Source organism: Phlebotomus argentipes, unplaced genomic scaffold, assembly GCF_947086385.1.
Source record: "Phlebotomus argentipes unplaced genomic scaffold, Phlebotomus argentipes genome assembly contig_2, whole genome shotgun sequence".
NCBI classification, from domain to species: domain Eukaryota; kingdom Metazoa; phylum Arthropoda; class Insecta; order Diptera; family Psychodidae; genus Phlebotomus; species Phlebotomus argentipes.
In genome coordinates this window covers 320,222-343,133 of record NW_026776162.1, presented here as the reverse complement: position 1 = coordinate 343,133, position 22,912 = coordinate 320,222, and the positions used below count along the sequence as shown (strand labels likewise).

General features: G+C 47.5%; 6 protein-coding genes across 10 annotated transcripts in view; 3 read left to right on the top strand and 3 right to left on the bottom strand.

Annotated features, from left to right (window-relative positions):
* The window catches only part of LOC132264805 (uncharacterized), a 71,627-nt gene extending 65,702 nt beyond the window's left edge, over positions 1-5,925 (top strand). Inside the window, exons 3-7 of the mRNA XM_059765128.1 lie at positions 575-887; positions 4,006-4,137; positions 4,201-4,521; positions 5,032-5,181; positions 5,240-5,925. Of these exons, the coding sequence (XP_059621111.1) occupies positions 702-887; positions 4,006-4,137; positions 4,201-4,521; positions 5,032-5,181; positions 5,240-5,920 (1,470 nt within the window). The 5' untranslated portion in view covers positions 575-701 and the 3' untranslated portion in view covers positions 5,921-5,925. The remainder of the gene's footprint in view (positions 1-574; positions 888-4,005; positions 4,138-4,200; positions 4,522-5,031; positions 5,182-5,239) is intronic.
* Position 5,926: 1 nt separating this feature from the next.
* LOC132263897 (integrator complex subunit 4) lies at positions 5,927-10,996 on the bottom strand. Its single transcript, XM_059763916.1, has 2 exons — positions 10,827-10,996; positions 5,927-10,750 (listed from the first exon to the last, which is right to left on the bottom strand). The coding sequence occupies exons 1-2, from the start codon at positions 10,878-10,880 to the stop codon at positions 7,997-7,999; spliced, it is 2,808 nt and encodes a 935-aa protein (XP_059619899.1). The 5' UTR covers positions 10,881-10,996; the 3' UTR covers positions 5,927-7,996.
* Positions 10,997-11,042: 46 nt separating this feature from the next.
* LOC132263917 (uncharacterized) lies at positions 11,043-12,579 on the top strand. Its single transcript, XM_059763936.1, has 6 exons — positions 11,043-11,269; positions 11,326-11,555; positions 11,612-11,746; positions 11,820-11,959; positions 12,032-12,179; positions 12,244-12,579. Exons 1-6 carry the CDS (start codon positions 11,106-11,108, stop codon positions 12,462-12,464), a joined length of 1,038 nt encoding a protein of 345 aa, XP_059619919.1. The 5' UTR covers positions 11,043-11,105; the 3' UTR covers positions 12,465-12,579.
* A 175-nt stretch (positions 12,580-12,754) lies between these two features.
* LOC132263926 (prenylated Rab acceptor protein 1) lies at positions 12,755-13,704 on the top strand. The gene is made up of 2 exons (XM_059763949.1): positions 12,755-13,099; positions 13,163-13,704. Exons 1-2 carry the CDS (start codon positions 13,014-13,016, stop codon positions 13,659-13,661), a joined length of 585 nt encoding a protein of 194 aa, XP_059619932.1. The 5' UTR covers positions 12,755-13,013; the 3' UTR covers positions 13,662-13,704.
* Positions 13,694-15,322, bottom strand: LOC132263909 (NADH dehydrogenase [ubiquinone] 1 alpha subcomplex subunit 10, mitochondrial). The gene is made up of 4 exons (XM_059763924.1): positions 15,256-15,322; positions 14,817-15,041; positions 13,889-14,761; positions 13,694-13,825 (listed from the first exon to the last, which is right to left on the bottom strand). Exons 2-4 carry the CDS (start codon positions 15,036-15,038, stop codon positions 13,757-13,759), a joined length of 1,164 nt encoding a protein of 387 aa, XP_059619907.1. The 5' UTR covers positions 15,039-15,041; positions 15,256-15,322; the 3' UTR covers positions 13,694-13,756.
* Positions 15,323-17,094: 1,772 nt separating this feature from the next.
* Positions 17,095-22,912, bottom strand: part of LOC132265462 (homeobox protein cut) — a 73,742-nt gene continuing 67,924 nt past the window's right edge. For 2 of the 5 annotated variants that reach the window (XM_059766176.1, XM_059766180.1), the window contains exons 6-9: positions 21,820-21,894; positions 21,391-21,730; positions 20,007-21,309; positions 17,095-19,946 (exon numbers count right to left, since the gene is read on the bottom strand). In XM_059766176.1, coding sequence (XP_059622159.1) covers positions 18,609-19,946; positions 20,007-21,309; positions 21,391-21,730; positions 21,820-21,894 — 3,056 coding nt within the window. In that variant the 3' untranslated portion in view covers positions 17,095-18,608. The remainder of the gene's footprint in view (positions 19,947-20,006; positions 21,310-21,390; positions 21,731-21,819; positions 21,895-22,912) is intronic. The other 3 variants (XM_059766177.1, XM_059766178.1, XM_059766179.1) reach the window with 3 other exon arrangements.

The following is a 22,912-nucleotide window of genomic DNA, read 5'->3' as shown; positions in this document are numbered from 1 at the left end:
CTGACACCTTGTCACTCTCAGGCCGACGCATATTGGCTGGCGGATTATTAATTGCACGGTGCAGCGAGTCTTTTATTGCCAGCCATATCGCCCAATGCCTCTCGATACAATCACTATCTGGAGACTCCTCTCATGTCCAACATGAATGGCTGTCACGTTGCATTTTGGCGAAGCTCTCGCAAGTCGTGCGGGGCGATTCGACGTTGGGACAAAAAGGCCAAATATCGAATTTCCATCGCCACATATCGTCGTGCGAACGTGAAATGCAATCAATCATCATTTTATGAGCAAACATTTGTAGGTTCCATCTCGTTTTTTTTTCTGCCGTATCGCGCCTGTCGTGATGGGGTCTCAATATGGGGGAAAAGAGTGCCAAATTCCATTAGCTTTCTTCTCAATCGCGCACGTTTGCTGCCCTGCCGGAATCTGTAGATTCAGTGGGAAAAATTCCAATGATCTCGATGAACTAGAACACATGAAGCGTGTGTGTGTCCAAGAGATGTTTGGGCTTCAGCGAGTGGGAAGCGCAGCGAGTGTCGATGAAATTAATTGTGTGTCTCTCTTTACTTTGCAGACCCGCAAATGTGCCATCGGGCGTGACACGGCGGGGACTTTCTGAGCGGAAAGGACCAGACTAGGTCGTCTATGGATGGCCACGGCGGCACGCAGAGGAAGAAGCCGACGAGTTCCTCGCGAATGTGATGTCTTCCACGAGTATGGATATTAGTGAAACCTTCCGGCCGGAGGATTTGTCGAAAACGGACTTCTTCGACTTTGTCTCGGCATCCACACCACAGATGGGCATCGGCGTGGGTGTGGACAGGCCTCCAGGTATGGACACGAATGGTGGCAGTGGTGAACACCCGCCCCTCCAAGGATACGATCAGGTGAGCCCCAAATCTCCCATTTGGACTGAACAATATGGGCTACGAAGCCCAATTGGCATCGTGAAAGTCACTTCCATGGCACAGAAATGTGCTTCCACCACTTCTGCTTGTCGAGGAGAAATTCTAGCGCTCTTGGACGTCCATCTGTGCTGATTTATTTTCATATCTCAGCCAGAATAAACACGCGCTGAAGCCAAAAAAGCGGTCCAGCCAAAGAATTCAGAGCATTTTTCCCAACCCCTCCTACATTTGATGAGGCGAATGATTAATGAAGCACCAAATGGCTTCTTTATCTTCCAACCTGAATCTCGAGCCTCTCCTCCAAGACTTCGGCGCACTGTCAGCTTCTGCCGAGGCTCAATGAAGGGCAATATTGTAATCCATCGTAAGAGGTTGCATTAGATCCAATTAGGACTGCGAAATAGAGAGCAAGGAAACTAGCTTTGAAAGCTCAATTAAAGGAAATTCTTCTGGATTTCGATTCGATTGGCACGAAATTACTTATTATACTTTGTTGTCCAGTTTTCTGCTAAAGCGACAAGATCAAAAGCATCGATTTCTTCATATTTGGCAAATATACCAAAGTCTAGACCTAGATTATCTCCTGGATTTCAGATTTTTTTTTCTTTAAACTCTTTGCAAAGGTCTTGAATGATTTATCTGGAGCAGTCTGCAAAGCACCACTTGCTCTATTTAGCTTAACGATAATGGCTTAATAATTTGGTGCGTTGCCGCATGGACACCGCACTGAAATATTGCAACACTTTGGAAGGCTTTCTGGTCTTGCGAATGGCATTAGCCATTATTGGAAATTAGCCGAATTCACTTCAGCTCATTGTTCTATTGTGTTGCTCGCGCGATCGTTGGTGGCTTTTCCATCTGGCTTCCCGAGGCTGGCGGTGCACTTTTGGAGGCATTTGGGGGTGGACTGACGCATTGTGGCTCGGAATATTGGAGCGGAATCCATAAATTGACTCCGTTGCGCGGTAATTTATGACTCAAAGAAGAAAAATGCCCAACATTGAGTGCGCGCCGCAGTGATTCTGCAATGACCCGAGAAAATATTAACTGTAACTCCCAATAATTATTTATCCGGGCAATTATAATTCCATTTTGGCATTGCGATTAATATAGAGAATATATTATGTTTATTTGCACTGGACTTTTACCTCGATGTCGAATGATTTCGAGAAATTGCACCTCGATTCCATCGGATATGGCAAAGTTTTCCTAGTTTTTTGGACGGAAAAGAAATCACACGAGACAGTTTTCAGTGAAATTAGAAACGGCACAGATAAATTCTCCGAGATGGATCATTTGAGTGTTAAACGACGCATAAAATGTCATTAGATTGCCGTTTAATTATTTTATTGTGGAGTTAATTGTGTGGATCAGGAGTGAGCTATCAAGTGACACTCAAAGTCACTTCATTAGGGAATTTATCTTGGGCGTAAATCACGCAGTCTTGCATTTAGAAATTTTAGGAGGATCACGTTTCAGAGACGCACGTCCTCATACATAAATTATGCCCAGGCAAGCTCTCGCATCTCATATCCTATATAGGAATTCCACGAGAATTCGCTTGAATGTCACGCGACAAAGAACACACAATTAATAAATACTGCCCGGCAAATAAACTTCTGTGGATGGGATCAATAAAAAGTGTTTGTGTGTTCACTAAAATGCCGCACTAAATCATGCATTATTATTTTTATTCACCTCAACTTTTACTCCAGTGAGCGACCAATAAAAATCACTTCATGATTTTTAATTACACTTGTCTGATAAATTATTCAAAAGACAATTTACGGCAAATAATGATCGTTAAATTCTTACAATATTAAATTCTCATTGCGCAGTGAAGAATTCTCCAATTATAAGTTTTTTTTATTCAACTGGTTATAGTCGATATTTCTCCTTTTTATACGTGCGCAATCAATTTTTGATGGGCAAGGAGGACAAAAAGTACCGGATATTGTATTCCATTTGTGTTATCGGGTTTCTCGCCAAGCATTGCAGTCTTTCCTCTCTCTCTCTCTCACTTGAATTCCAATATGTAAATTCCAGAGCGTCTATTCGACCCTACGGGCGTCTTGTAGGTGAATCGATTGGACTTGAACTTGTCTTGCGCTGAATGAATTGGCAGAAAATCGCGGGCGAAATCTATCTCGCGAATTGCAAATGCGCAGGGTTAGAGACAATTAAATGCTGCCTGAATGGGCCTGTGGCATTCCATCGTGAGACGGGCAGTGAAGAGTTGTAAATTGATTTTGGCTGCGCCAGTGCCACACAAATTGATGTGCCCATATAAGATTCCCCTGCACTAATTGATCGCTTTCGCGAAAATGCACCGAGCGAGCCATCTTCTGCCGGCTTTCCGTGTGCGCGAACAAGTGTCAATAGTGCACCCGAGTCAACATCATTAGAGTTTGCAAGAATCACCAAAGAGCCGGTTGTTAATTGATTCACCACAGACGCGATCTCGTGGCGCGAGAGCGGTTTCCATCTCATCAGCGCATCGCGAGATGCAACCTGAATGCACCATTTGAGACTCTTGTTCGATCTTCTTTTCCTCCTATTTGCACCAAGAGGAGTCTCGCCAGGTGTTGGGCTGATTAATATTTCTCTAAAATTGCAGATATGATTGCGAAAATTATGGATTAGAAGCCATTTTAGACGGCGAAAAATGGTTCATTCTTTAAGTTAATCCGCAATTTGAGCCTCTTTTTGGCAGATAAAACTACGTTGAAAGTGTTTCAATCCCAAGACGAAACAAATTTCTTACTTAAATCATTTTACTCGCTATTTAGAATCTTCTCTCAGTGCTTGAATAAGAGAAAATTAAGGATGAAAGACAGCAATTTAGAGCGAAGCCACAAATTTCCCTCCGCACTGGCGAAAAAGCGATAAAGTACGTGGAAATATTGTCAGTTCAGCTGCGTGAGAATGCAGACGCTTTGGCATAACGATCATGAGTGTCACGCGAAAGAATGGACGCGAAGGCGGAATTGTCGTGAGGCGAAACTGTTGCAACATCCCGAGCAATTACCTGCGCAACCATAAATCTCCGATGCCCACGCATTTTCACCCAATTCTGATGGCTGTGCTTCTCTTGCAGTTCTGGGGCACCGACAAGGATCCCAACAGACTGGATCCAGCCATTTTTGAGGACCTCAACCGTTTCTACTGGAATCAGCAGGGCAGCAACATGGCCAGCACGCCGAATTCCATCACTAACACAGACGGACAAGTGAGTCTCTGGGTTGAAATCGTGATTTGCAAGTGCTTAACCAATGCTTCTGTGGCCCAGCAGATCTACACCTTAACAGTATTAAACAACTCGGAGTCGTGGCTGAAGAAGGAGCCCGCGCAGGACCCGGCAGCCGCGCAGCCGCTGGACCTGGACACCCTCCTCGGCAGCTTCCCGGGCTACATAAAGTCCGAGTACTCGTACGAGGACAGCGGCTTCGGCACCGAAAAGACAGACGATCTCCTCCTCCAGCAGCCCACGCAGCCATCGGTCTCTGGTGCAGTTACCGTGAATAGTACAAATGGGGGCAACAGCGTCGTGACGGCGGCCTTCCAGAACAACAACAACGACTGGCAGATGGCCGATCACAACAACACAGAACAGGTGAGATGTTATGCAAGTGAAACTAATAGATTTGCCAATGCATTTCTCTCCCTCTCGCGTGGCGAAATAATTAGATAGTTAAAGAGTTGGAAAGTTTACATGATGCACTGATGATTATCCCACTTTTGAATTCTTCGGTACATTTTGCAAGATTATCACTCTGGGATTCCTCAAATCATGTGAATTGTGATGACAATCATTGATAATTGGGTAAAACACCTTTCCCAGTCGCTGTCCGCGAACACATCCTCTAATCTAGCTAATTGGTCGGAAAAGCTTCTCAACACACTTGCTTTAGCTCTCATCGCGAGTTCCAGAGTTCAATGAATTTAGTGATGTTAAGTAGAAGATTGTTAGGATCGTCAGCAGCAACGCTCTGTCCAATCTTCGATTGACATATATTTCTAGCGACTTAATCACGTGAAGTTTGGTTGCTTCAAGTGTAATTTCTAAGCTCCTCCCACTACAAAGCTCCGCCCACTAACCGTCAATCTTCCAACGCCTTTGCAGGACTCGCCTGAATCCCTGCTGCGGAGTGCGCTGCAAGGGAAGGGATACGCTAAGGGACTGCAAGTCCAGAATGGCATTACAATCATCCAGGCTGGGAATGTGACAAAGAGTGACGAGGAGCTGAGGAGAGCGCTGTTCTCTCCCGATCAGGTAAGATTCCTCCCCAATTCTCTCCTCTGCACAGCCACTAATTGCGATACTTTTCCAGGAGGCGATCGGCTTTGCGGACTCCACGCTCGCCAATCCCTTGTTCGAGGACTCGGCCGTGAGCTCGCCGCAGCAAACGGGCCCCAGCTCGTCAGGTGGCCACGTGGTGGATGACATGTTCCTCACGCTAGACTCCGCCTTCACGGACGACTTCGAGAAGCTGAAGCGAATCGCGTCGGAGGTGCAGCAGTTCTGCACGACCACGGACAACTTCAGCGAGGTGATCATCGCCAGCAACACTGCCATGCCCGCGGGGGCGCAGAAAGGCGCGCGCACGGGCGTCGTGGAGGTGTCCACGACCAGCCAGGCGCCCGCCACCACCACCACGAGTCCCGCGAAGCCCGCGAAAAAGTACAAACGCCTCCCGAGCGGCTCCACGGCCAGCCTCAACGCCTCGAGTCCGCCGGCGTGCAACGGACAGCGCAAGGAGCGCTCGCTGCACTACTGCAACATCTGCTCCAAGGGCTTCAAGGACAAGTACTCTGTCAACGTGCACATCCGCACGCACACCGGCGAGAAGCCCTTCGCCTGCTCGCTATGCGGCAAGAGCTTCCGCCAGAAGGCCCACCTCGCCAAGCACTACCAGACGCACCTCGCGCAGAAGAACACCGGCGTCGTGAAGAACTCCAAGGCGGCCGCGGCCGCGGCGGCAGCCGCCGCGAACGGCGCCACCATCAGATAAGCCCCATCCCTGCCCCGCGGACAACTAGTGCATTTTCCAGGGCCGCCCAGGCGCCCCTGGGCGCCTCGCACCCGATGCATTTTAGCATGAATGAGATTCTACAAGGAACTTGGTGAAATTATTCCCGGCCACTCGCGACAGCCTCCAGCCGATCTCTCATCTGACGAGATTATCTCTGATCTTTTCTAGGTTTCAGAACATTTTAAAGAGCCACGAAAGAAGGACAAAGAAAACATTTTTTCAATGCTAACTCTAAACCTATTTTACAGATTTTGATCGCATCTCGGGAAATGAATTCTTATATTTTAGGGTTTCCCGACATATTTTCACTTCCTCTGCAGATATTAGAGATTTCATCGGAATTTATTTTACAGAATTTTAACGTAAGAATTGCGCTGGAGAAGCTCCAAAAGTTGGCCAAAAATGCATTTGAAAATTTATATTTTGCAACTCTAATTACCCCTAACAAATCGTTTGTAGGATGATGCAAAAGAAGTGCTGTGATCACTTAACACTGTCCAAGATGAAGAACATCACCTGTCCGCTCTTGCCATTTTTTTTTTGTTATCAACACTTAAAATATTCCCCTCAAGATTAAAGACAACTCCTTAGGTAATGACTTATATTCTTAATTTATGAACAAGACATCGATTGAGAGAGTGAATTTTTTTTTAGGTGAAAACATTATGTTGAAATGTGATGAAACAATTTCCCTCCAAAAAAAAACAACAAAAAACTGACAAAATCTCTTTCCACATTTCTTTGGGTTAAATTCCACGATTGCAATTTGTTTCTATTATTTTTGTTTCTTTAATTAAAACATGATAATGTGTCTCTCCGCGTTGCTGTAATTAATTTGGAAACAGCAACTTTTCCGACAAACCCAATTTCATTTCGAAGCAGGCAAACAAACACCGAGAGAGAGAGAGAGAACGAGTTAAGTAGTTATTGTATTATGTTTCCTCTAATTTTAAGACCATATTGTATTTGTGTAATTAAGATGAACATTTTTTTTCGCTATACAATTAATATATTTTGTGTTTACGACCTTTGAATATTCTACGTAGATTTACGTGTAAATTTCTCTCTTAAATAGTTATTTAATTCCACGAAAGAGAAAAGGAAAAAAAAACACCACTTGATTACCACTAGAAATAGAGGCATAATCACTTTGTCATTTTTATCATGTCTCCCCGAATTTTTCATTAGTTAATTTTCCCCCTTAGTTATTTTCATTTATAGAGCAATATCTTAGGTATGTTATTTTTTCTACTCCTCCACTTTGTGTGTAACTGAGAGAGAGATAAAGTGAAATCAGAAAATAAGAGATTATAAAATGTGTTTTTTTTTTAGATCTGGAAGAAATTCTCCACATATTGTAATATTTTTTTTGTTAAGCAATTGTTTGTTCTTCGCCTGTAAATTATTTTATTTTGTCAAAGTCGCAAATGTTGTACCTCCTGACTTTAATACTCCGTCTTTTCGAAATTATTTTTGATGTATTCTGTAATTTATGTGTCACTCTTAGAACAATTGTCCAAATGTTATGTTTTATTTTGTAAAAAAGAAATTGTATATCTATAGATTGTTAATCAAAATGACCGAATTTGATAAAAATGTGTTATGAAATGATGTCGAATAGGAACTGTTTGTCGAAAATCTGTGTCTCATGATAGATTAAAAGTATTTTCGCGCCTGTTTTTCACAAGCAAATAAAGATTCGAATTCGTGACGAAATATCCAGAAATCAATTTCATGAAATCGACATCGAAGAATCTTGACACGTTCTTAGAAACCCAACAGTTGAAAAGCCATCAAATGCTTGGCATTCTCTCACGTGAATCTCTCTTCACCACAAAAGTACTTATTAAATGAAATGTTATTAATTTATTTATCGGAAAAAGTTGCCAATATATTTTATATATCATTTGTGTAATATTAGCGTTTTTTTTTTATTGTAAAGTTGAACCCCTATTTTTAAGCATTTTATTACCCGAATATTTTTTATTTGAATTTGATATTGAACAAAATAAAAAGTTCCCCCAATGCAACAAAATGCGCCTTCTTTTCCCCTGTTCAGATGCCCCTCTTCACTGGCTTCGGCGCGAACATGATCTTCACGGACTTGCACAGCTCCAGCTCCGTTCCCGGACGCACTGACAGACAGACGAAGATCTCCACTTGCGTGGCTTCTGTCCACACTCCATGACTCAGTAGAATTGTCGTCCGCAGCCGCCAGTTGTTCACCTCCTCGCCGCTTTCCGTGAGGATCCGCTTGACGTCCCGCAGGCGCGGCACGACAGTGTGTACGTTCTGGTCGGGATACTTGACTCTAATCCTGAGATCCTGGCGCTGGAACTCCTGCAGATTCTCGATGTCCGCCACGAGAGGCACCGCGGCGATCAATCCCGCCGTGACTTTCACTTGGTTCTCCGCCGAGGCCGCGTTGCAGGGCTCCAGAATGCGCGCCGTGCACATCCGGATGTCCACATTCACGCGTGGCGTGACGACGGGCGTCGCCGACTGCACAATCGGGAGGATTTCCCAGAAAACTCGGCCAGGCTTGGGATCACTGATCGCCGCCAGCGCTTGCAGAATTGAACTGGTGAACTTGTCAGCCACAATCTCCGGATTGTCCTGGAGAAACACACTGATGTCCGCCGCGATGTGCAGCAGGAGTTGACACGGCGCCAGAGCCGATTGGGAGCGATCCTTCACGACAATCACGAGGTGCAGAGCACTGGCGCGCAGGCAGATCTGCTTCACGAGCAGCCAGTCGTCCTTCGTGAGGTTGGAGAAGAGGTTCTGCAGCTTCAAGCACTTCTTCATCAGCAAATTCAGAGACTCTCGCGATGGCGTCTTGTTCTGCTTCGGCGCTATGCAGCTCTGCAGCTGGTGGATCAGCAGCTGGGCGCCCAGGAACATGGCCGTGAAGTTCGCAGTGCCCGAGAGGGCGGGATCAATCTCCGCCAGACGATCCAGATTCGCCTGGGCGGCTTCCAGAAGAGCCTGACGCGCGCGCGGCGCCGAGTAAGCAGCATCGATGTTGTTCAGGAGCGTCTCCAGGAACTGCTTGGATCCCGTGGCGCCCGTGAGCTGTGTCTGGTCCACAACAGTCCTCAGGTTCAAGTGGGGCACGAAGTTGGGCATGGTGTCTCTGAGATAGCCGTAGTGGCGCACGGTGGTGTCCGGGAAGAGGGACAGCATCGGCGGACGATGCTGAGCGGCGTTGAAGAGCATCACGAGAATGCAAACGTAAGCCGGATCCTCAACGTCTCGCTCGGCGCTGTCGAAGAATGGATGATCCTGGAGGAGTTGCGGCGTGAGCGCCATGCAGAGATCGGGATGCTTCTGGCCCACGCGCTGGAGACAACCGAAGGCGGACTCCTTGTCTTGCGGGTACTTCGAGAGCACGTCCAGCACTTTCTGCACGACCAGCTTCAGGCAGGCTTGAGTGGACACTTTGCAAGCGCCCAGCATGAGATGCAGACCTTCCCGGACCTCCACTGAATAGTCCTCGAGACTGCTCAGCATCGTTTCCAGCTGATCCTCGCGCAATGTGATGTGCTTGCTGATCATCGTGAGGCTGTAGATCGCCTTCAGGCGCACACTCTCGATCTCGTCATTGAACATGTCCACGAGGAAGTCCAGCGAAGTCGTGGCGAAGGGCGGATGAATCAGCGCCAAACGACACATTGAATCCACCGAAGCTGTGCGCACTTCCAAGAATTCATCCTCCAGGCCGTGCACGAGAGCGCCGCACGCCCCGGAAGCTATGAGAGAGATCGAGGCGGCGTTCAGGAACTCCTTGGGGGCGTCGTCGGCCCACTTCTTCCCGGACGACCACTCGCCACTCGTGAAGTTCTCGAGATTGCGCTCGTGGAGGCTCTTCTTCCGCCTCAGGTTGCTCATCAGCTTCTTGTCCAGCGTCTGATTGAGAAACTCACTGCCCACGGCCGACATGCCGCCCAGCAGTTCTCCCGCCTGCGTTCTGACTTGCATCGACAGATCGCACATGGCGGAGCAGACCTTGCCGAAGGCCGCGTCCACGAGTCTCATCTCCATGTCCGAGTCCGGCACGAGAAGCATGTGCTCCGGATGGCGAACGCCGAGCTCGTACACCAGCTGCAGAGCCTCCTTCCGCACGCACTCGTAATCGTCGCGCAGCGCGTCCGTGGCGCGAGGATAGAGCTTCGGCGTGAGATTGACTCCTCTGCAGCCCAGGGTGAGAATCGAGCGGAATGCCTGCGCCCTGACCCGCGAATCCTGCGAGTCTGTGTACCTCCCAATCAAGTCCACCGTCGACTCCACCGATTCCTCCTCCACCGACGCGAAGGCGCCCAGGAGCAGAAGAGCGTGTCTCTGGACATTGTGACTCTGCGACACGAGACTGTTCTTCGCCGACAGCACGACTTTTGCCACGTGCGTCGGCGGCAGAGACTGACTAATGCCGATCTTGTGAAGACTGTGCAGCCCCTGGCAAATCACCTTCGGCGAGGATTCGCTCTTCAGCAGAGTCAGCACTTCGTCGGCCAGCAGCGCTCCGTCGTAGCACGTCTCGCCGGCGAAATCCCCGAGCAGGGCCAGAATCTTCACCCTCACGGCGGACTCCTGCTCCCGCTTAAAGTGCTCGGACAGCTTCCGGATGGCCTCGGCCATCTCGGGCTCCTCAAATTGCAGTCCGTCTGAGATCTTGATGAGCAGCTGCAGAGCCTCATTGCTGTTGGCCGCGCTCTCGAGCAATCCCGTGAATGTTGTGATGGAAGTGGAGACGGTGGGCTTCTTCACGATTAGCCTCAGCCTCTTCTGGGCCCGATTCCGGGAGATTTCCTGGAGAGAAAACAATCCAAAACATCAATAGAGATTCGTAACCCCAACCCAGACTTTAGTCTCGAAAAACACTCACTTGAATCGTTTGGTAGATCTCCGAAGAGGATCTCTTGTAAGCCGTGGTCGCCATCGTCACGCTAAACAGTTCAGAAGCAGTATTTCCACACGAATTCCGCTACAATGCACACATTTGTTATCACAAAAATAGCCAGTTTCTTCCCGGCCGTCATTTCCCGACACCAAACTGAAGTTTGTATTTCCGCGATGTTAACATCTTGTACAAAAAGTGGTCGAAAATGATCGAAATTCACGCTTTGACATTTTGAGAACGCAAAAAGGGTAAGCAGAGGTAAATATGAGGCGTGTGAAGCGCATTTCAAAAACTAGCATTCCTAGAGTGGATAAAATAGCTAAAAAGGACGATTGTCAACACCTTAAGGAAGCCCAGATTGATTTCGTGGATTGTGACATCGTGAAAGAGGAGTACGAGATTCAAGACCTCCAAGACGCTCCAGCGGAGTATGATTGTGACCTTTCCATGTTTTCCCGTGTGCTGAAGTTTGTTGTTTTTCCAGGAAATTCGTCCTCAAGCGAAGCTTTGTGCCGGAGAGAATGAAGGAAAGAGCTGCAAAGAAGCCGACGGAGGAGCTGCGCAAGGTTTCGCGCACCGTTGAGAGATATTTTAAGTGTGCTCACTGTGCGAAGCAATTCCTCAGCAAGAATGTCCTGTTCCAGCACATGCAGGAGCACCTGCAGGAGAAGAACCAGGAGGGAAACCAGGAGAAGCCGTGTGCGGCCACAAGGCGTAACCAGACGAACTCGTGAAATCTTGGATGTTAGATTGAATCTATCTTTTCGCAGTGCTCGAGTTGATGCTGAAGCAGCAGCGAGAAATCATGGATTCACTGAAAGAGACGAAAAGCACCCAAATGGAGATCATGAAATCCTTGCAACAGATTAATCAGCAGCAAAAGCAGACCCGCGAATCACTCTCACGTAATTATTTCGACACACACGTGATGAGCGAGTATCAAAATAACCACTGTTTTGTTTGTTTTGCTTCCTTCAGAAATACAAAGCAAGCTCGTTGGATCAATAAGGATAGGAACTCCCGATCCGCAAGAGTGCTACTTCCCGATTTGCAATCTGGAGGAGTACGAGCACGCAAAGATGGAATATGAGACAAATGCCGAGACTGCGAACGCAATGGTATTTATCTCACGCACAGTATTGAATGTGGATTATTATTGTGCTCTAATTGTGGCATTTCTGGTTTTGCAGAGAGCCTACATGTCAAAAACCACCAAGAACAGCGGGAATTGGCTGGTCAGAATCTTTCAGGAGGATTTTCTGGTGAATAACTTCAATATAATCGGAGTCAATGGTAAAATGAGCCTGAAGCAGGACGAATTCGTCAAATATTGCAGCAGTGAGTTGATTCAAAATATCTTTCATGTCCTTTCCAAAGCAAAAACTTTTAATTCGTCTTCTAGTGCACGTGAAGAGTGGCAACGATATGAGTACGCATTTTACCAAAGTCAGGAACAAATTAATGAAGCGAACAACTCGTGATAAGAAGCTGCAACTTATTGAAGAATCGTTGCTAGCAGCTGAACAAGAACAAAATGAGGAAAACTCCAACTCTTCTGATGATGATTCGCCAGAGAGTCCGCCAGCGAGTCGTCCAGGGTCTCCGGAATTCGTTTCTTTTTGAGCTTTCGCGCTCTTTTTCTTGAGTTTAAGGTTTTCTTGAGTTAGTTTATCATTTATTCTTTAGCTGTTTACGTTGAATTGACATTGAAGTTAAACAATTTGATTCAGAAAAAGAAGCACAAGATGAAATGTATAAAATAAAAGAATTTTTATAGAAAATACTCTTGACTTTGTTGCATTTCCAAAAGCGATTGTAGACAAAGAGCGGAGTTGTGATGTGAAATTCCTGCGGAAGTGTCTTATTCTAACGTGGAACAGAATTCCCCTCTTTCGACGAGTTTTCCTCCCACTCAATTCGCGACGTCTTGACGTTTTGTGGACACGCAAAAACAGAAGAGAAAGCATAGAGATTTTGGAATTTCTACGTGGAAAACGTAGAGAAAATCAGTGAAAATTGCCTCAAACTCTCTTCGGCCTTCGCTTCATATCACGTCAGCGCGGAGGAGCGCTGAAATTCCAGTATTCATCGAATTGTGCGTCCCCGAGGGAAGTCCCACTAAGTGCCTCCTGGTCAGCTTCCGCTGCTCCTGCCCGGACTAGTTGAGAAGCCATGGACGTGAACATTGACATGAGCGACAAGGTGAGCGGAAATATGGCTCCGCCACCGCAGTCAGAGCAGAAGAATCTCTTCTCTTCGTGAGTTTCCGGGTGTTTCGTCATCTTTGCCATCAAGCGCTAACTCTCGTGTCTTCCGGACAGGGTCTTCAACCGGAGCCGCGTGCCCAACATTGCCGAGTTGCTGCGCGAGGTGCGACAGAACATCAGGCCGTGGTCTGAGTTCCTGAACATGAGCAACTTCAAGACGGTGGCGAACATTCAGCGCCTGTCCGGACGTCTGGTGAGGAACTTGGCGTACTTCCAGAGCAACTACCTGTTCGTGTTTCTCGGTCTGGTTCTCTACTGTCTGCTCACCTCGCCGCTGATCCTCATTGTCCTGGGCGGCGTGTTCTACGCGTGCTACAAAGTGCGACAGCTTAACACGAAGATCACGATTCTGCAGAGGGAGCTGAATGCCGGCCAGCAATGCATCCTCATCAATTGCGCCGCGATTCCCATTCTGTACCTCGCCGGCGCCGGGGCGGCGATGTTCTGGGTGCTGGGCGCGTCCTTCTTCGTAATCTCGCTGCACGCCGTCTTCTACAACATCGACGCCGTGGTCACGGAGGACACGGAAACCTTCCTGGCGGAAACCGTGTGAGCGTCAAAGGCGCTTCTGTACATACGACGATATCACAAAGAGAGGAACAATGTTTATTTAGATAATTTATTGCCTTTGCTACAATTCCGCCCAATTTACAACTTCCACATAAGGTTGCCGTCCTTCTCCTTGTTGTATCCCTTGGCGTAGATCATGCCAGGCGTCTGGAAGAGAGAAAGAGGAGTTCATGAGTTCCCGCCCTGGCGCACTGGATCTCACACACTCACCTCGTTCTGCAGCAGGCGCAGCGCGTCCGCGTCTTCGGCGTTGACGAGGAGCTCCGGCACGTCCGTCCGGGGCACGTTGAAGAGCGCCTCGAGGATGTGCCGCTGGACGCTGTAGCCCATCCTCACCTCGTTCCAGTCCCACTCCAGCTGCAGCCGCCAGTCCTTCATCTTCGGGTCGTGCTGGTCGAAGCGGTCGAAGTCGATCCGCTCGATGTCCTCGGCCACCACCTCCGTCTCGCCGCCCTCGTTCCAGTCGTACACCAGCAGCTCGGCGTGCATGCTGATGTCCTTGAGGTACAGCTGCTTGTAGAACGACTCCATGTCGCGCAGATACTGATCCGTGAGCGCCGGCGCGTTCTGCTCGTGCGCGTGGCCGCGCTTCTGGATGTTCTTCTTCGTCTGCTCCACCGACACGTCCAGGTAGATCACCAGGTGCGGCTGCATCAGCTCACCGATGGTGTTCTTGCGCACGTCATAGTACACAGAACGCGCGCCGCGCGACACGTAGTTGTTCTTGGCCATCGCCTCGATGAACACCATGTCGGAGTACACGCAGCGGTCCAGCACGACGCCCTGGCCGGTGTTCAGCACGTGCTGCAGCGCCTCCACGTACTGCCAGAAGCGGATGTAGTACATGTCGATTTGGTAGCCGGCGGTGTTGAGGTGCTTCGGCGTCTGGCAGAACTTCTTCTCGTCGTACGACTGGACGCTCAGCGGCAGCTTGTCGTCCAGCGAGCGGAAGTCCTGGCCGTAGGGGTTTATCAGCAGAGCGTCTATGTGCGCCGCCGGTATGTAGTGCATCTCCAGCTCGTCCGCCAGCTCCTTCGCGAACTTGCTCTTCCCGGCCGCCAACGGTCCCTCCACCACAATGATCTGCAAGGGAGCGAGAGAGTCAGCGCCTGGCAACTCCGCCGCCACCGGCGATTACCTTCGAGTTGTCGTCGAGACGCTTGGTGGTGTGGTCGAAGAGCGCCTGGAAGAAGCCGTAGCGCTTCGTTTTGTACGGATAAGGGGGTGGTTTCACCAGCTTCTGCGACCCTCTGATCGTCTTGCCGGAAATGCCACACTTCTGCTGCACACACGGCACGGCCGCCGGCCTCGCGGCGCTCGGGAGGAAGCGCCCAACACTAATTCGCAGTACTCCTGCCATTTCCTGTACGGACACCCAGAGAAAAGCAAATTTTCACTCTATTTTGATTACATCACATAACCTAGAAAACATGAATGCATCTATTTTTCTCCTTTTTCGCGGAAATCTTCCAATATTTCAGCTAAAATTGATGATAGGTGATTTGATTGTGAGTTGGAAAGAGTCTTTGGGTGGAAAATCAGGAGAAAAATGGGAGAAATGTGAAGAAAAACATTACTTCTCACAGATTTTGACACAGCACTGAGAGAAACCGAATATCGGAACCCAAAAGGAAGACTTCCAGAGACATCTAGCGAATATTTAGTCACAGCAGGTACTGAAGAGTGTACTGGCTATTGGCGCGGGAAAATCAAGTTGCACCGGTTTTGATTTCCTAATACAATTTTGGAAGATAAAGAGCTTAATTTATGCATTGTGAGAATTTTACAGATAAATTGATTCTCAACATTATTCTAAAGATTCTAAAATAGGTCTTTAAACCCCAGACTCGAACCTGTTATAACTGTGTAGATGAGATAAATTGCTGACAGCGCCTCTCTTTAGAGAACAGCTCAAGCTGTGCTATAAAAATTAAATTTACCTAGTTCAAAACTGTTTTCCTTGTTTTACTTATTCTTGAAGCCAATTTTACATAAAATTCTTCAGAAAATCAGGAGTTTTGAAGCCATTATCGTCAACTGCTGAAGCGAAAATGAATTCGGGAAAGCGGTGAGTTTAAATGGAAAGTCCGATGAATTATTTCTCATACAGTTAATTTTATTTAGGTTTAGAAATCTTAATGAAGACGATAATATGTATTTCTTCAAATTTTAAATTTAATTGTAATTATTTCATATGATATGATAATAAATATTTACATTTTCATCACTTAATTTGTTATTAATAGTATTTATACTTTGTTTATAATTATTTATATTTTATGATTTTTTTTCTTTTACTTTCTCATTTCAGTTAAATTAAAAAGTACGCAATGATCCATTTTTCTTACTTCCATCTCTCTCTCTCTCTTTATCCATTCTTTGTAAAGTAAATAACATTTTTATTCTACGCGATAAATCTAATAATGAAAATTTCACTGTTTCTCTTTTCCTCACTCTCAGCATTGGTTTCTTTTGCTTCTTTCCTAGAAAAAACTTAGAACATTTGTAAAAATCTTGTGTAAAATGAACTTTAGGAAAAAAGTGGGCTTCTCAAAGCCACTTATTGCAATTCAAAATTTGTTTTGAACTTAAATTAATGATGAAATTTACAAATTTTCTTTACCATTCTCTTGCTCTATAATGAGCATTTAACCATACTTTATTTTCTATGCTCTATTTTACACTTTGAATAAATTTCATCTGCTGTATTCTTACGTATTTTCTTGCTGTGTTTCTGCATTCGTTTCTTTTTTTTTGCTTTTAACCAAAAGAGTCCTTCTAAAATTAGTTTATACACAAATTTTTCATTAACATAATTTCTCTTATTTCACATTCTTCTTTTAAAATTGTACAAAAATTGAGAAAAAATATTACAAATTGCAACAATTATCAGTAACAATTAATAATGAATTAAATAAAATTGCTGTAAAATATAAAAGGAAATTCTGGAAAACAATTTGTGGCTGTTGAAATTTCCGTCCTTATCGCAGATTTCTATCGCTCTTCCATCAACTTTAACTTGTATTTTCTTCGATATATTTTTATTACACTATTTTCTGTTAATTTATTTCAATCTCCTCAAACTATTTTTAAAAGCTTTCTGCTCAATCTTAATGCAAGGATTTCGGTTCCTTTTTCTCACTTTAGTTTTCTTTAATGTATTCTTTAATGACTTTGCTCTTTAGCGTGAAGATTTTTTTTATAACCATTTTTTAGCATTTGGATAAAATTAGTTGATTTTCTCTATATATTTTTTTTTCATTTCTTAATAAATTAATTGATTCTGATCGCCTTCTTCTGGGGGGGGGAAAACTTGTTATTTTTGTGGGTGGAATTTTTCAAAAGTGTTCTTTTTGTTGTTTTGAAATTGGAGAATATTTTCTGTGTGATTGTTAAGTTTTTCTTGATCTTGAATAATGACTAACTTCAGTATTAACTCATATCTAATATAAGAATTGTTTTACTGGATTTTTACCTCCATTTAAGTGTAAATTCTATTCTTTCTCCACTTTTTGGGATATCATAATAAAATTTCAAGGGTTTCGATATGCGTGGGGGTTGTTATTCTGCTGTTGATTCACCTCTTCTGACCTTCTTCACCGCCTTGACTTGCTCTTGCGAATGAGTTCATCTCCTCTCGGATATTAATCTACAGTAAAGTTTCTTCTTCTAGGTATTTTTTTTTCTTCTTATGAGTTGTTTTTTTTTCTCCTTAATGCTCAACTAATGATGCTCTCTTCTCCATCCACAAATCGCTAGCACTTCTTTTTATACACTTAGAAACTACATTTGTTTGATTAATATTTAATTCAATCTGCTTGCTCTACACTTGAATTTCTTATGCTCCTACCAAATCGCTCGTCTACGCCTAACATTCTCATGCTTTTCACTTTTATTTGGTTACAATATTTTGAGATCTAAATAATATTTTAAATATTATTTTGATTTATTAAGATTTACTTGTTCTTCACACTAACTTTAGATCTTTTTTTCGTCTTCTTCTTCTTATAATCTTCAGCAATGATTGAAAGGTGGAGGAAATTATTCTTCATCTATTTAAATTATAATTCATTTTTTTTTACAGCTACATAATTTTTTGGTATCCTTTTCTCAGTGTTTCTTCTTTTTTCTTCTCTACCATTTCTCATCCACTGTTTTTTTTCTTTTCTTTTTAATTTTGCAATATTCTACTCTACAATGAAATTATTCACTACATCTTAATGCATTTCTCTGCTGATTTCTCGCCTCTCTCTTGTCTCAAACTTCTCAACCTCGGGGGATTATTTAGTATTTCTCCTTCTCCTCTTGTTCCAGCTATTTTGGCAATATGTTTAGATTTTCTCTCTCAGCCTAACGCTTACTTTGTTATCATTTACAGTTGATTCTATTTTGATTGAAATTTTCTCCATACCGCCTAAAATTATCCTCACCTAAACACTATATAAAGTCGTCTCAATTAAAATGGAATGGGAGGTGAATTTAAAGATAGACAAACACGAAAAGAGTGTGTTTCTGTGCTCGAAGAGTCTCAATTAAGATTACAATTGAACAATTGCATGCTGAAATCTAGCGTGTATTTATACATTGTAATAAAATGTACACTGTTTTGTATCGCTTTTTACGTCTCTTGAAAAAATATTGGTAACAGTCTTATTCATTATCTCATCCGCCTTCCGTGTCTACATAAAAATGTTTTTCATGCCCTTAAAGTTTTTGGGAAACATAATGAAAAAAAAATAATATTTCAACAAAGAACCTTTGCAGCTAATTCGTTTTCTCTTTCTCTCCTTTTTTTTTAAATCAATCACAATAGAACTCTCAATGGTTATCCGCGCACATTTCTAATCTACGAAGATGATTGGGATTTCTCTCTCCACGCAAATTGCACTGAACTTTCTCTTAAAGGAAAAAATCGTTGTTCTCACTCTGCTTAGTACTCCCAGCGGTCGCTCTCGTCGTCGAGCTCCTTCTTGATCGGCGACGCCGCTTCGGACTTCACTGCCGCCTCCGACGCTCCGTTGTCATGGTCGTCCGTGGAGTCGGGCGACGCGACCGCCGGATGCTCGGAAGACGCCTTCTCGGACACGGCGGGACTGGCGCGCGCCTCGTCCTCGCCCTCGGCCTCCGGCTCCTCGTCCTCGGCCTCCTCGAAGCGCTCCGCGACGGCCTGCGGCTCGATGCGGACGGTCTCCTCGCCGGCCGCGCGGCTGTAGTCCGCCGCCTGTTGCATCACGCACACGCCATTGATGATCACCTCCTCTTCGCGCGGCCCGCCCGCCGCCGGCGGCTTCTTGTCGTCCTGCCAGTCCGGATTCACCCACTGCGGCGCGGCGGGTTTCCTCCTGGACGAGCGGGCGCTGGACGCCTGCACGGCCACCGGCGTCTCCTTCGTCTCAGACTTCACCTCATCGATGGAGTCCGCGTCCGACACGTGGCTATCCGCCTCGCCGTCGACATCGTCGAAGTCGTCGTCGCCCTCGCGCTTCAGCGACAGATCCAGTCCGCTCATTTGCTCCTTGAAAGCGCTATTCAGGGCACTCAGATCCGCCTCTCCGGCGCCCGGCAGCAGTCCTCGGCTGATGAGAGCCGCCAGATTGGGATTCGTGGCAAAGTACGGCGTGTACTGCAGAGGAACGCCGCTGAGTCCCATTCGCTCCTTCTGCAGCTCCATCAGGCGCTGGTTCAGCAGGATGCGGAAGTGCACCGGGTCGAAGGGTGCGCCCGATTGGCTCTCCCTGGGCGGCACGGGGGGCTCACTGGGCGCCCCGTGCGGCACCTGCTGCTTGAGCCGCATGCGATGGTTGTGGAACCAATTGGTGATGGTCCTCGTGGACAAGCCCAGCTCAGTGGCCAGGAACTCAATGGTGGCGACGTTCGGATACGGATCCAGTGCAAATGCCAGTCGGAGCGCCTCCTTCTGCTCCTCAGAGAACAGCACGCGCTGCTTCTTGCTCGGCGGCGCCCCGACGGAGCCCACAGATCCCGGCCCGGGCGAGTTAGAGTGATAGAACTCCGACGTGTCATTGCTGCTGGTGTCTGAGCTGTTGTCCTGCGCGCCAGGACCAGTCGATCGGCGTCTCTTGTTCGCCTCGCGGCGCTCGTTCTTCAGTGCCTGAAGCCGATCGACGTTGTTGGCGTCCGACAGCCACAATTGCATCCGGATGAAGGGCTCGCGCCCTTTGATGCTGAGCATGTGCCAAGGCTTGGGCTTGGACAGCAACTCGGACACGGAGCCCTGAGACAGACCAAGCACAGCTTCGCCGAAGATCTGCAAGGAATTCTGAATTAAAAAAAACGCTTCATTGCTGAAGTCTTGCGTCTTCCTTACCTTCTGCCCAATGTTGTTGGCCAGCAGGGCCTCCTTGATCTTCGTGGTGATGACCTGCGTATCCAGGTCCTGCGTGAGTGCGGCCATCTCGTACACCGTCGGCGACATGTGCTGGTGCATTCCTCGCATGGCGTTGTTCTGCTGCGGCGAGTGCACCGGCATCGGCATCTGCTTCTTCTCCTGGGCCGCAGCCGCGGCCGCTGCGGCGGCCTGGGCAGCGGCCAGAGGGATGGCGTGGTGGGGCGGGAGGCCGGGTGGCGTGAGGAGCATGCCCTGGGGCGCAGATGTGGGCGGTTGCTGCGCGGACTGCGACAGTGGCGAGCCCTGCTGCATCTGCTGCATTAAGTGCTGCTGGTCCTGCTGCATCTTCGTGATCTGCTCGTTGAGGAGCTTCGGCATGTGCGGCATCTTGCCGCCGGCCATCGTGGGCGGCATCTGCGGGGAGCCGCTGTAACTTCCGGTGCGCATCAGCTTCTCGGGGGCGATCTTGTACTGACTGGCCACGAGCTTGTGCACAGCGTTCTCGTCCTCGAGGAACATCTTCATGCGGATGAAGGGCTCGCGTCCCTTCTGGGTCAGCATGTGCCAGGGCTTTGGTCTGGCCAGAAGATCGCTCACGCTGCCCTGCGACAGGCCCAGCACGGACTCGCCGAAGAGGCGCTGGCTGATGGAGTACTGCGACAGCGCTTCCTTCACGCGGCGCACGATGTCCTCCGTGTTGAGATTGTTGAACATGTCGAATTGCTGCTGCGTGATGGGCGGCAGGACGGCCTTCAGCGGCCGCTGGGGCGTCGAGTGGTGCGGCGTGACTGGCGGCTGCGTGATCAGGCTATTCGTGATCGATGCCATGCGCTGCAGAGGACTCGCGGCGGCCGAGAAGTCCTCCGTGGGCGTGATGGCGGGCGGCAGGATGGAGTTGCCCAGCGGACTCGGGGCCGACGAGGCGGTGGTGGTGGGCGTCGATGCAGACTCCTGCTTTGGTCGCACCAGACTAAATGCACTGCCCGAGTGACGGGCATCGTCTGAATCCTTGTCGTGCCCCGCCTCACTGGACTGCTGCCCATTCATCTTCAGCTGCTTCTCCTTCGGCAGGCTGAGATCCTGGGCGCCGTTCAGCGCGTGCTGCTGCAGCGCCAGCAGGCTGGGCAGATTAGGGATGTTGGGGAAGTTGGGCAGATTGGCGCCGCTCTGCTGGAGCTTCACCAGCTCGCGCTGGTATGCCTCGAACGTCATCCGCAGACTCTCGTCCTGGATTTGGCTCATCGGCGGCATGCCACCGCTGAAAAAGTGCGGGAAGAGAAAACTAAATGAGGTTGTGCAGCTGCTCAAAATCAGGAGAGGACGTCGTGGCGTCGGTCTAGGGATCAAGGAGGAGAAGTAGTACCTGGAGAAGCCATCCCTGGGAGCCACTTTCATGAGCTTCGACAGCTCTTCGTGGTAGATCCTGGCCACCTTCTCTTGCGGGATGTCGTCGTTCTCGTACTTCTTGAGACGACGGTTCTGGGATGAGTCCTTGGAGAAGGGCGACGTGCACTGATTGTGCGGCGACTTGGAGTCCTCGTTGCTGTGCGTGTCCTCCTGGTGGCCCATCGAGGACTGGCTCATCGGCGGCTGCTGGCCAGGCGTCTTCATCAGGTTGGACGCCTCGCTGAGGATGTGCGCTATCCGCTCGTCCGTCATGCTGTCCTCCGGCCGGCCGTACGGTGGCATTGCTGAGTCTTTTCCTGCAATTAGTGAATATCCGTCAAACAAACATAGACGCGGGACAAGGGGTGTCAGCGTGGGGGTGCGAGCTCTGAGGCTGGCCACTTACTTCTAAATTCAATGGGGAATGGAGGATGTGGTGGAAGATCTGATTGGTGAGCGTCTGCATGTGTCGTCTGGGGTGCTACAATCAAAGACAGGTAACACTCAATTGATATGTGATCAAACATTACGACATCTAAGGTGGGATTGCTGGGCTCTCTAATGGCGTCATCATGGCGCCTCAACGGACAGCCAATTCAAAACTTCAATCACTCATGCTGACCCACATTGTGAGGTCAGTTCTCGGCCTAGGACGTCACGAGTGGCGGTGAAATTCATATCAACCTTCTGATTTATAGCCGCATTTATGCTCATTTATCGGTTTGAGTTGTTTGCATGCAAAAATCCATCGGCACAGCGAATGATTTCCAAGTGGAAATTAATTCTGAAGAACTTACCAAGAATTGTGAGCTCGGGGAGGCTCTTGTATTTATGTCAAATGGATGCATTTCTTGGGGAATCGATAAAGCGCCGCTTGCAACTTTTCAATTTTCACCCTCTCTCCGTTGGAATATGCGGCGAAGGGGCCGCCAAAGACAAAATCCACGATGAAATAATTTCGCTAGCATTTCACGGGGCAACTTTATTGAGTTGAACTTTCAAACGCGACAGGAAATAGCAATGAGGGGGCCGCGCAGTTGGGGCGAAGATGGCCCGATGGGGAGTGCTTTTTTATTAATGGGAATAATTACATCACGATTTCTCACAACGAGGTCACGACACACGGAAAGTCCGCTTATTTGAACTTCTCTCAAATGGCAAAATCTCTCTCACTCTCGTCCTCAATGCAAATCCTCACACACACGGTGCATTTTCCATGAGACATCCAGAAGCGCGCCGTGAGAGGGACAAAAAAATGAGCGTGCACTCGAGATTCTATTTTGGGGCACTTTTAACGATTCATGAAATCTCGGGCGGATGGAAATTGTAGAAAGGAAACATCAATGAGTGTTTGATGATCACTTCATCAAACGAAATATCTGATTCTAATAGCGCTTAAGTGCGCAATTTGCTTCTGATCGCCTCAATTGACACTCCATTAACTCCTCTCCTCGTTTACGGCCTGTCAGCGCGATCGGCCCGGGATAGACAATCTCTCA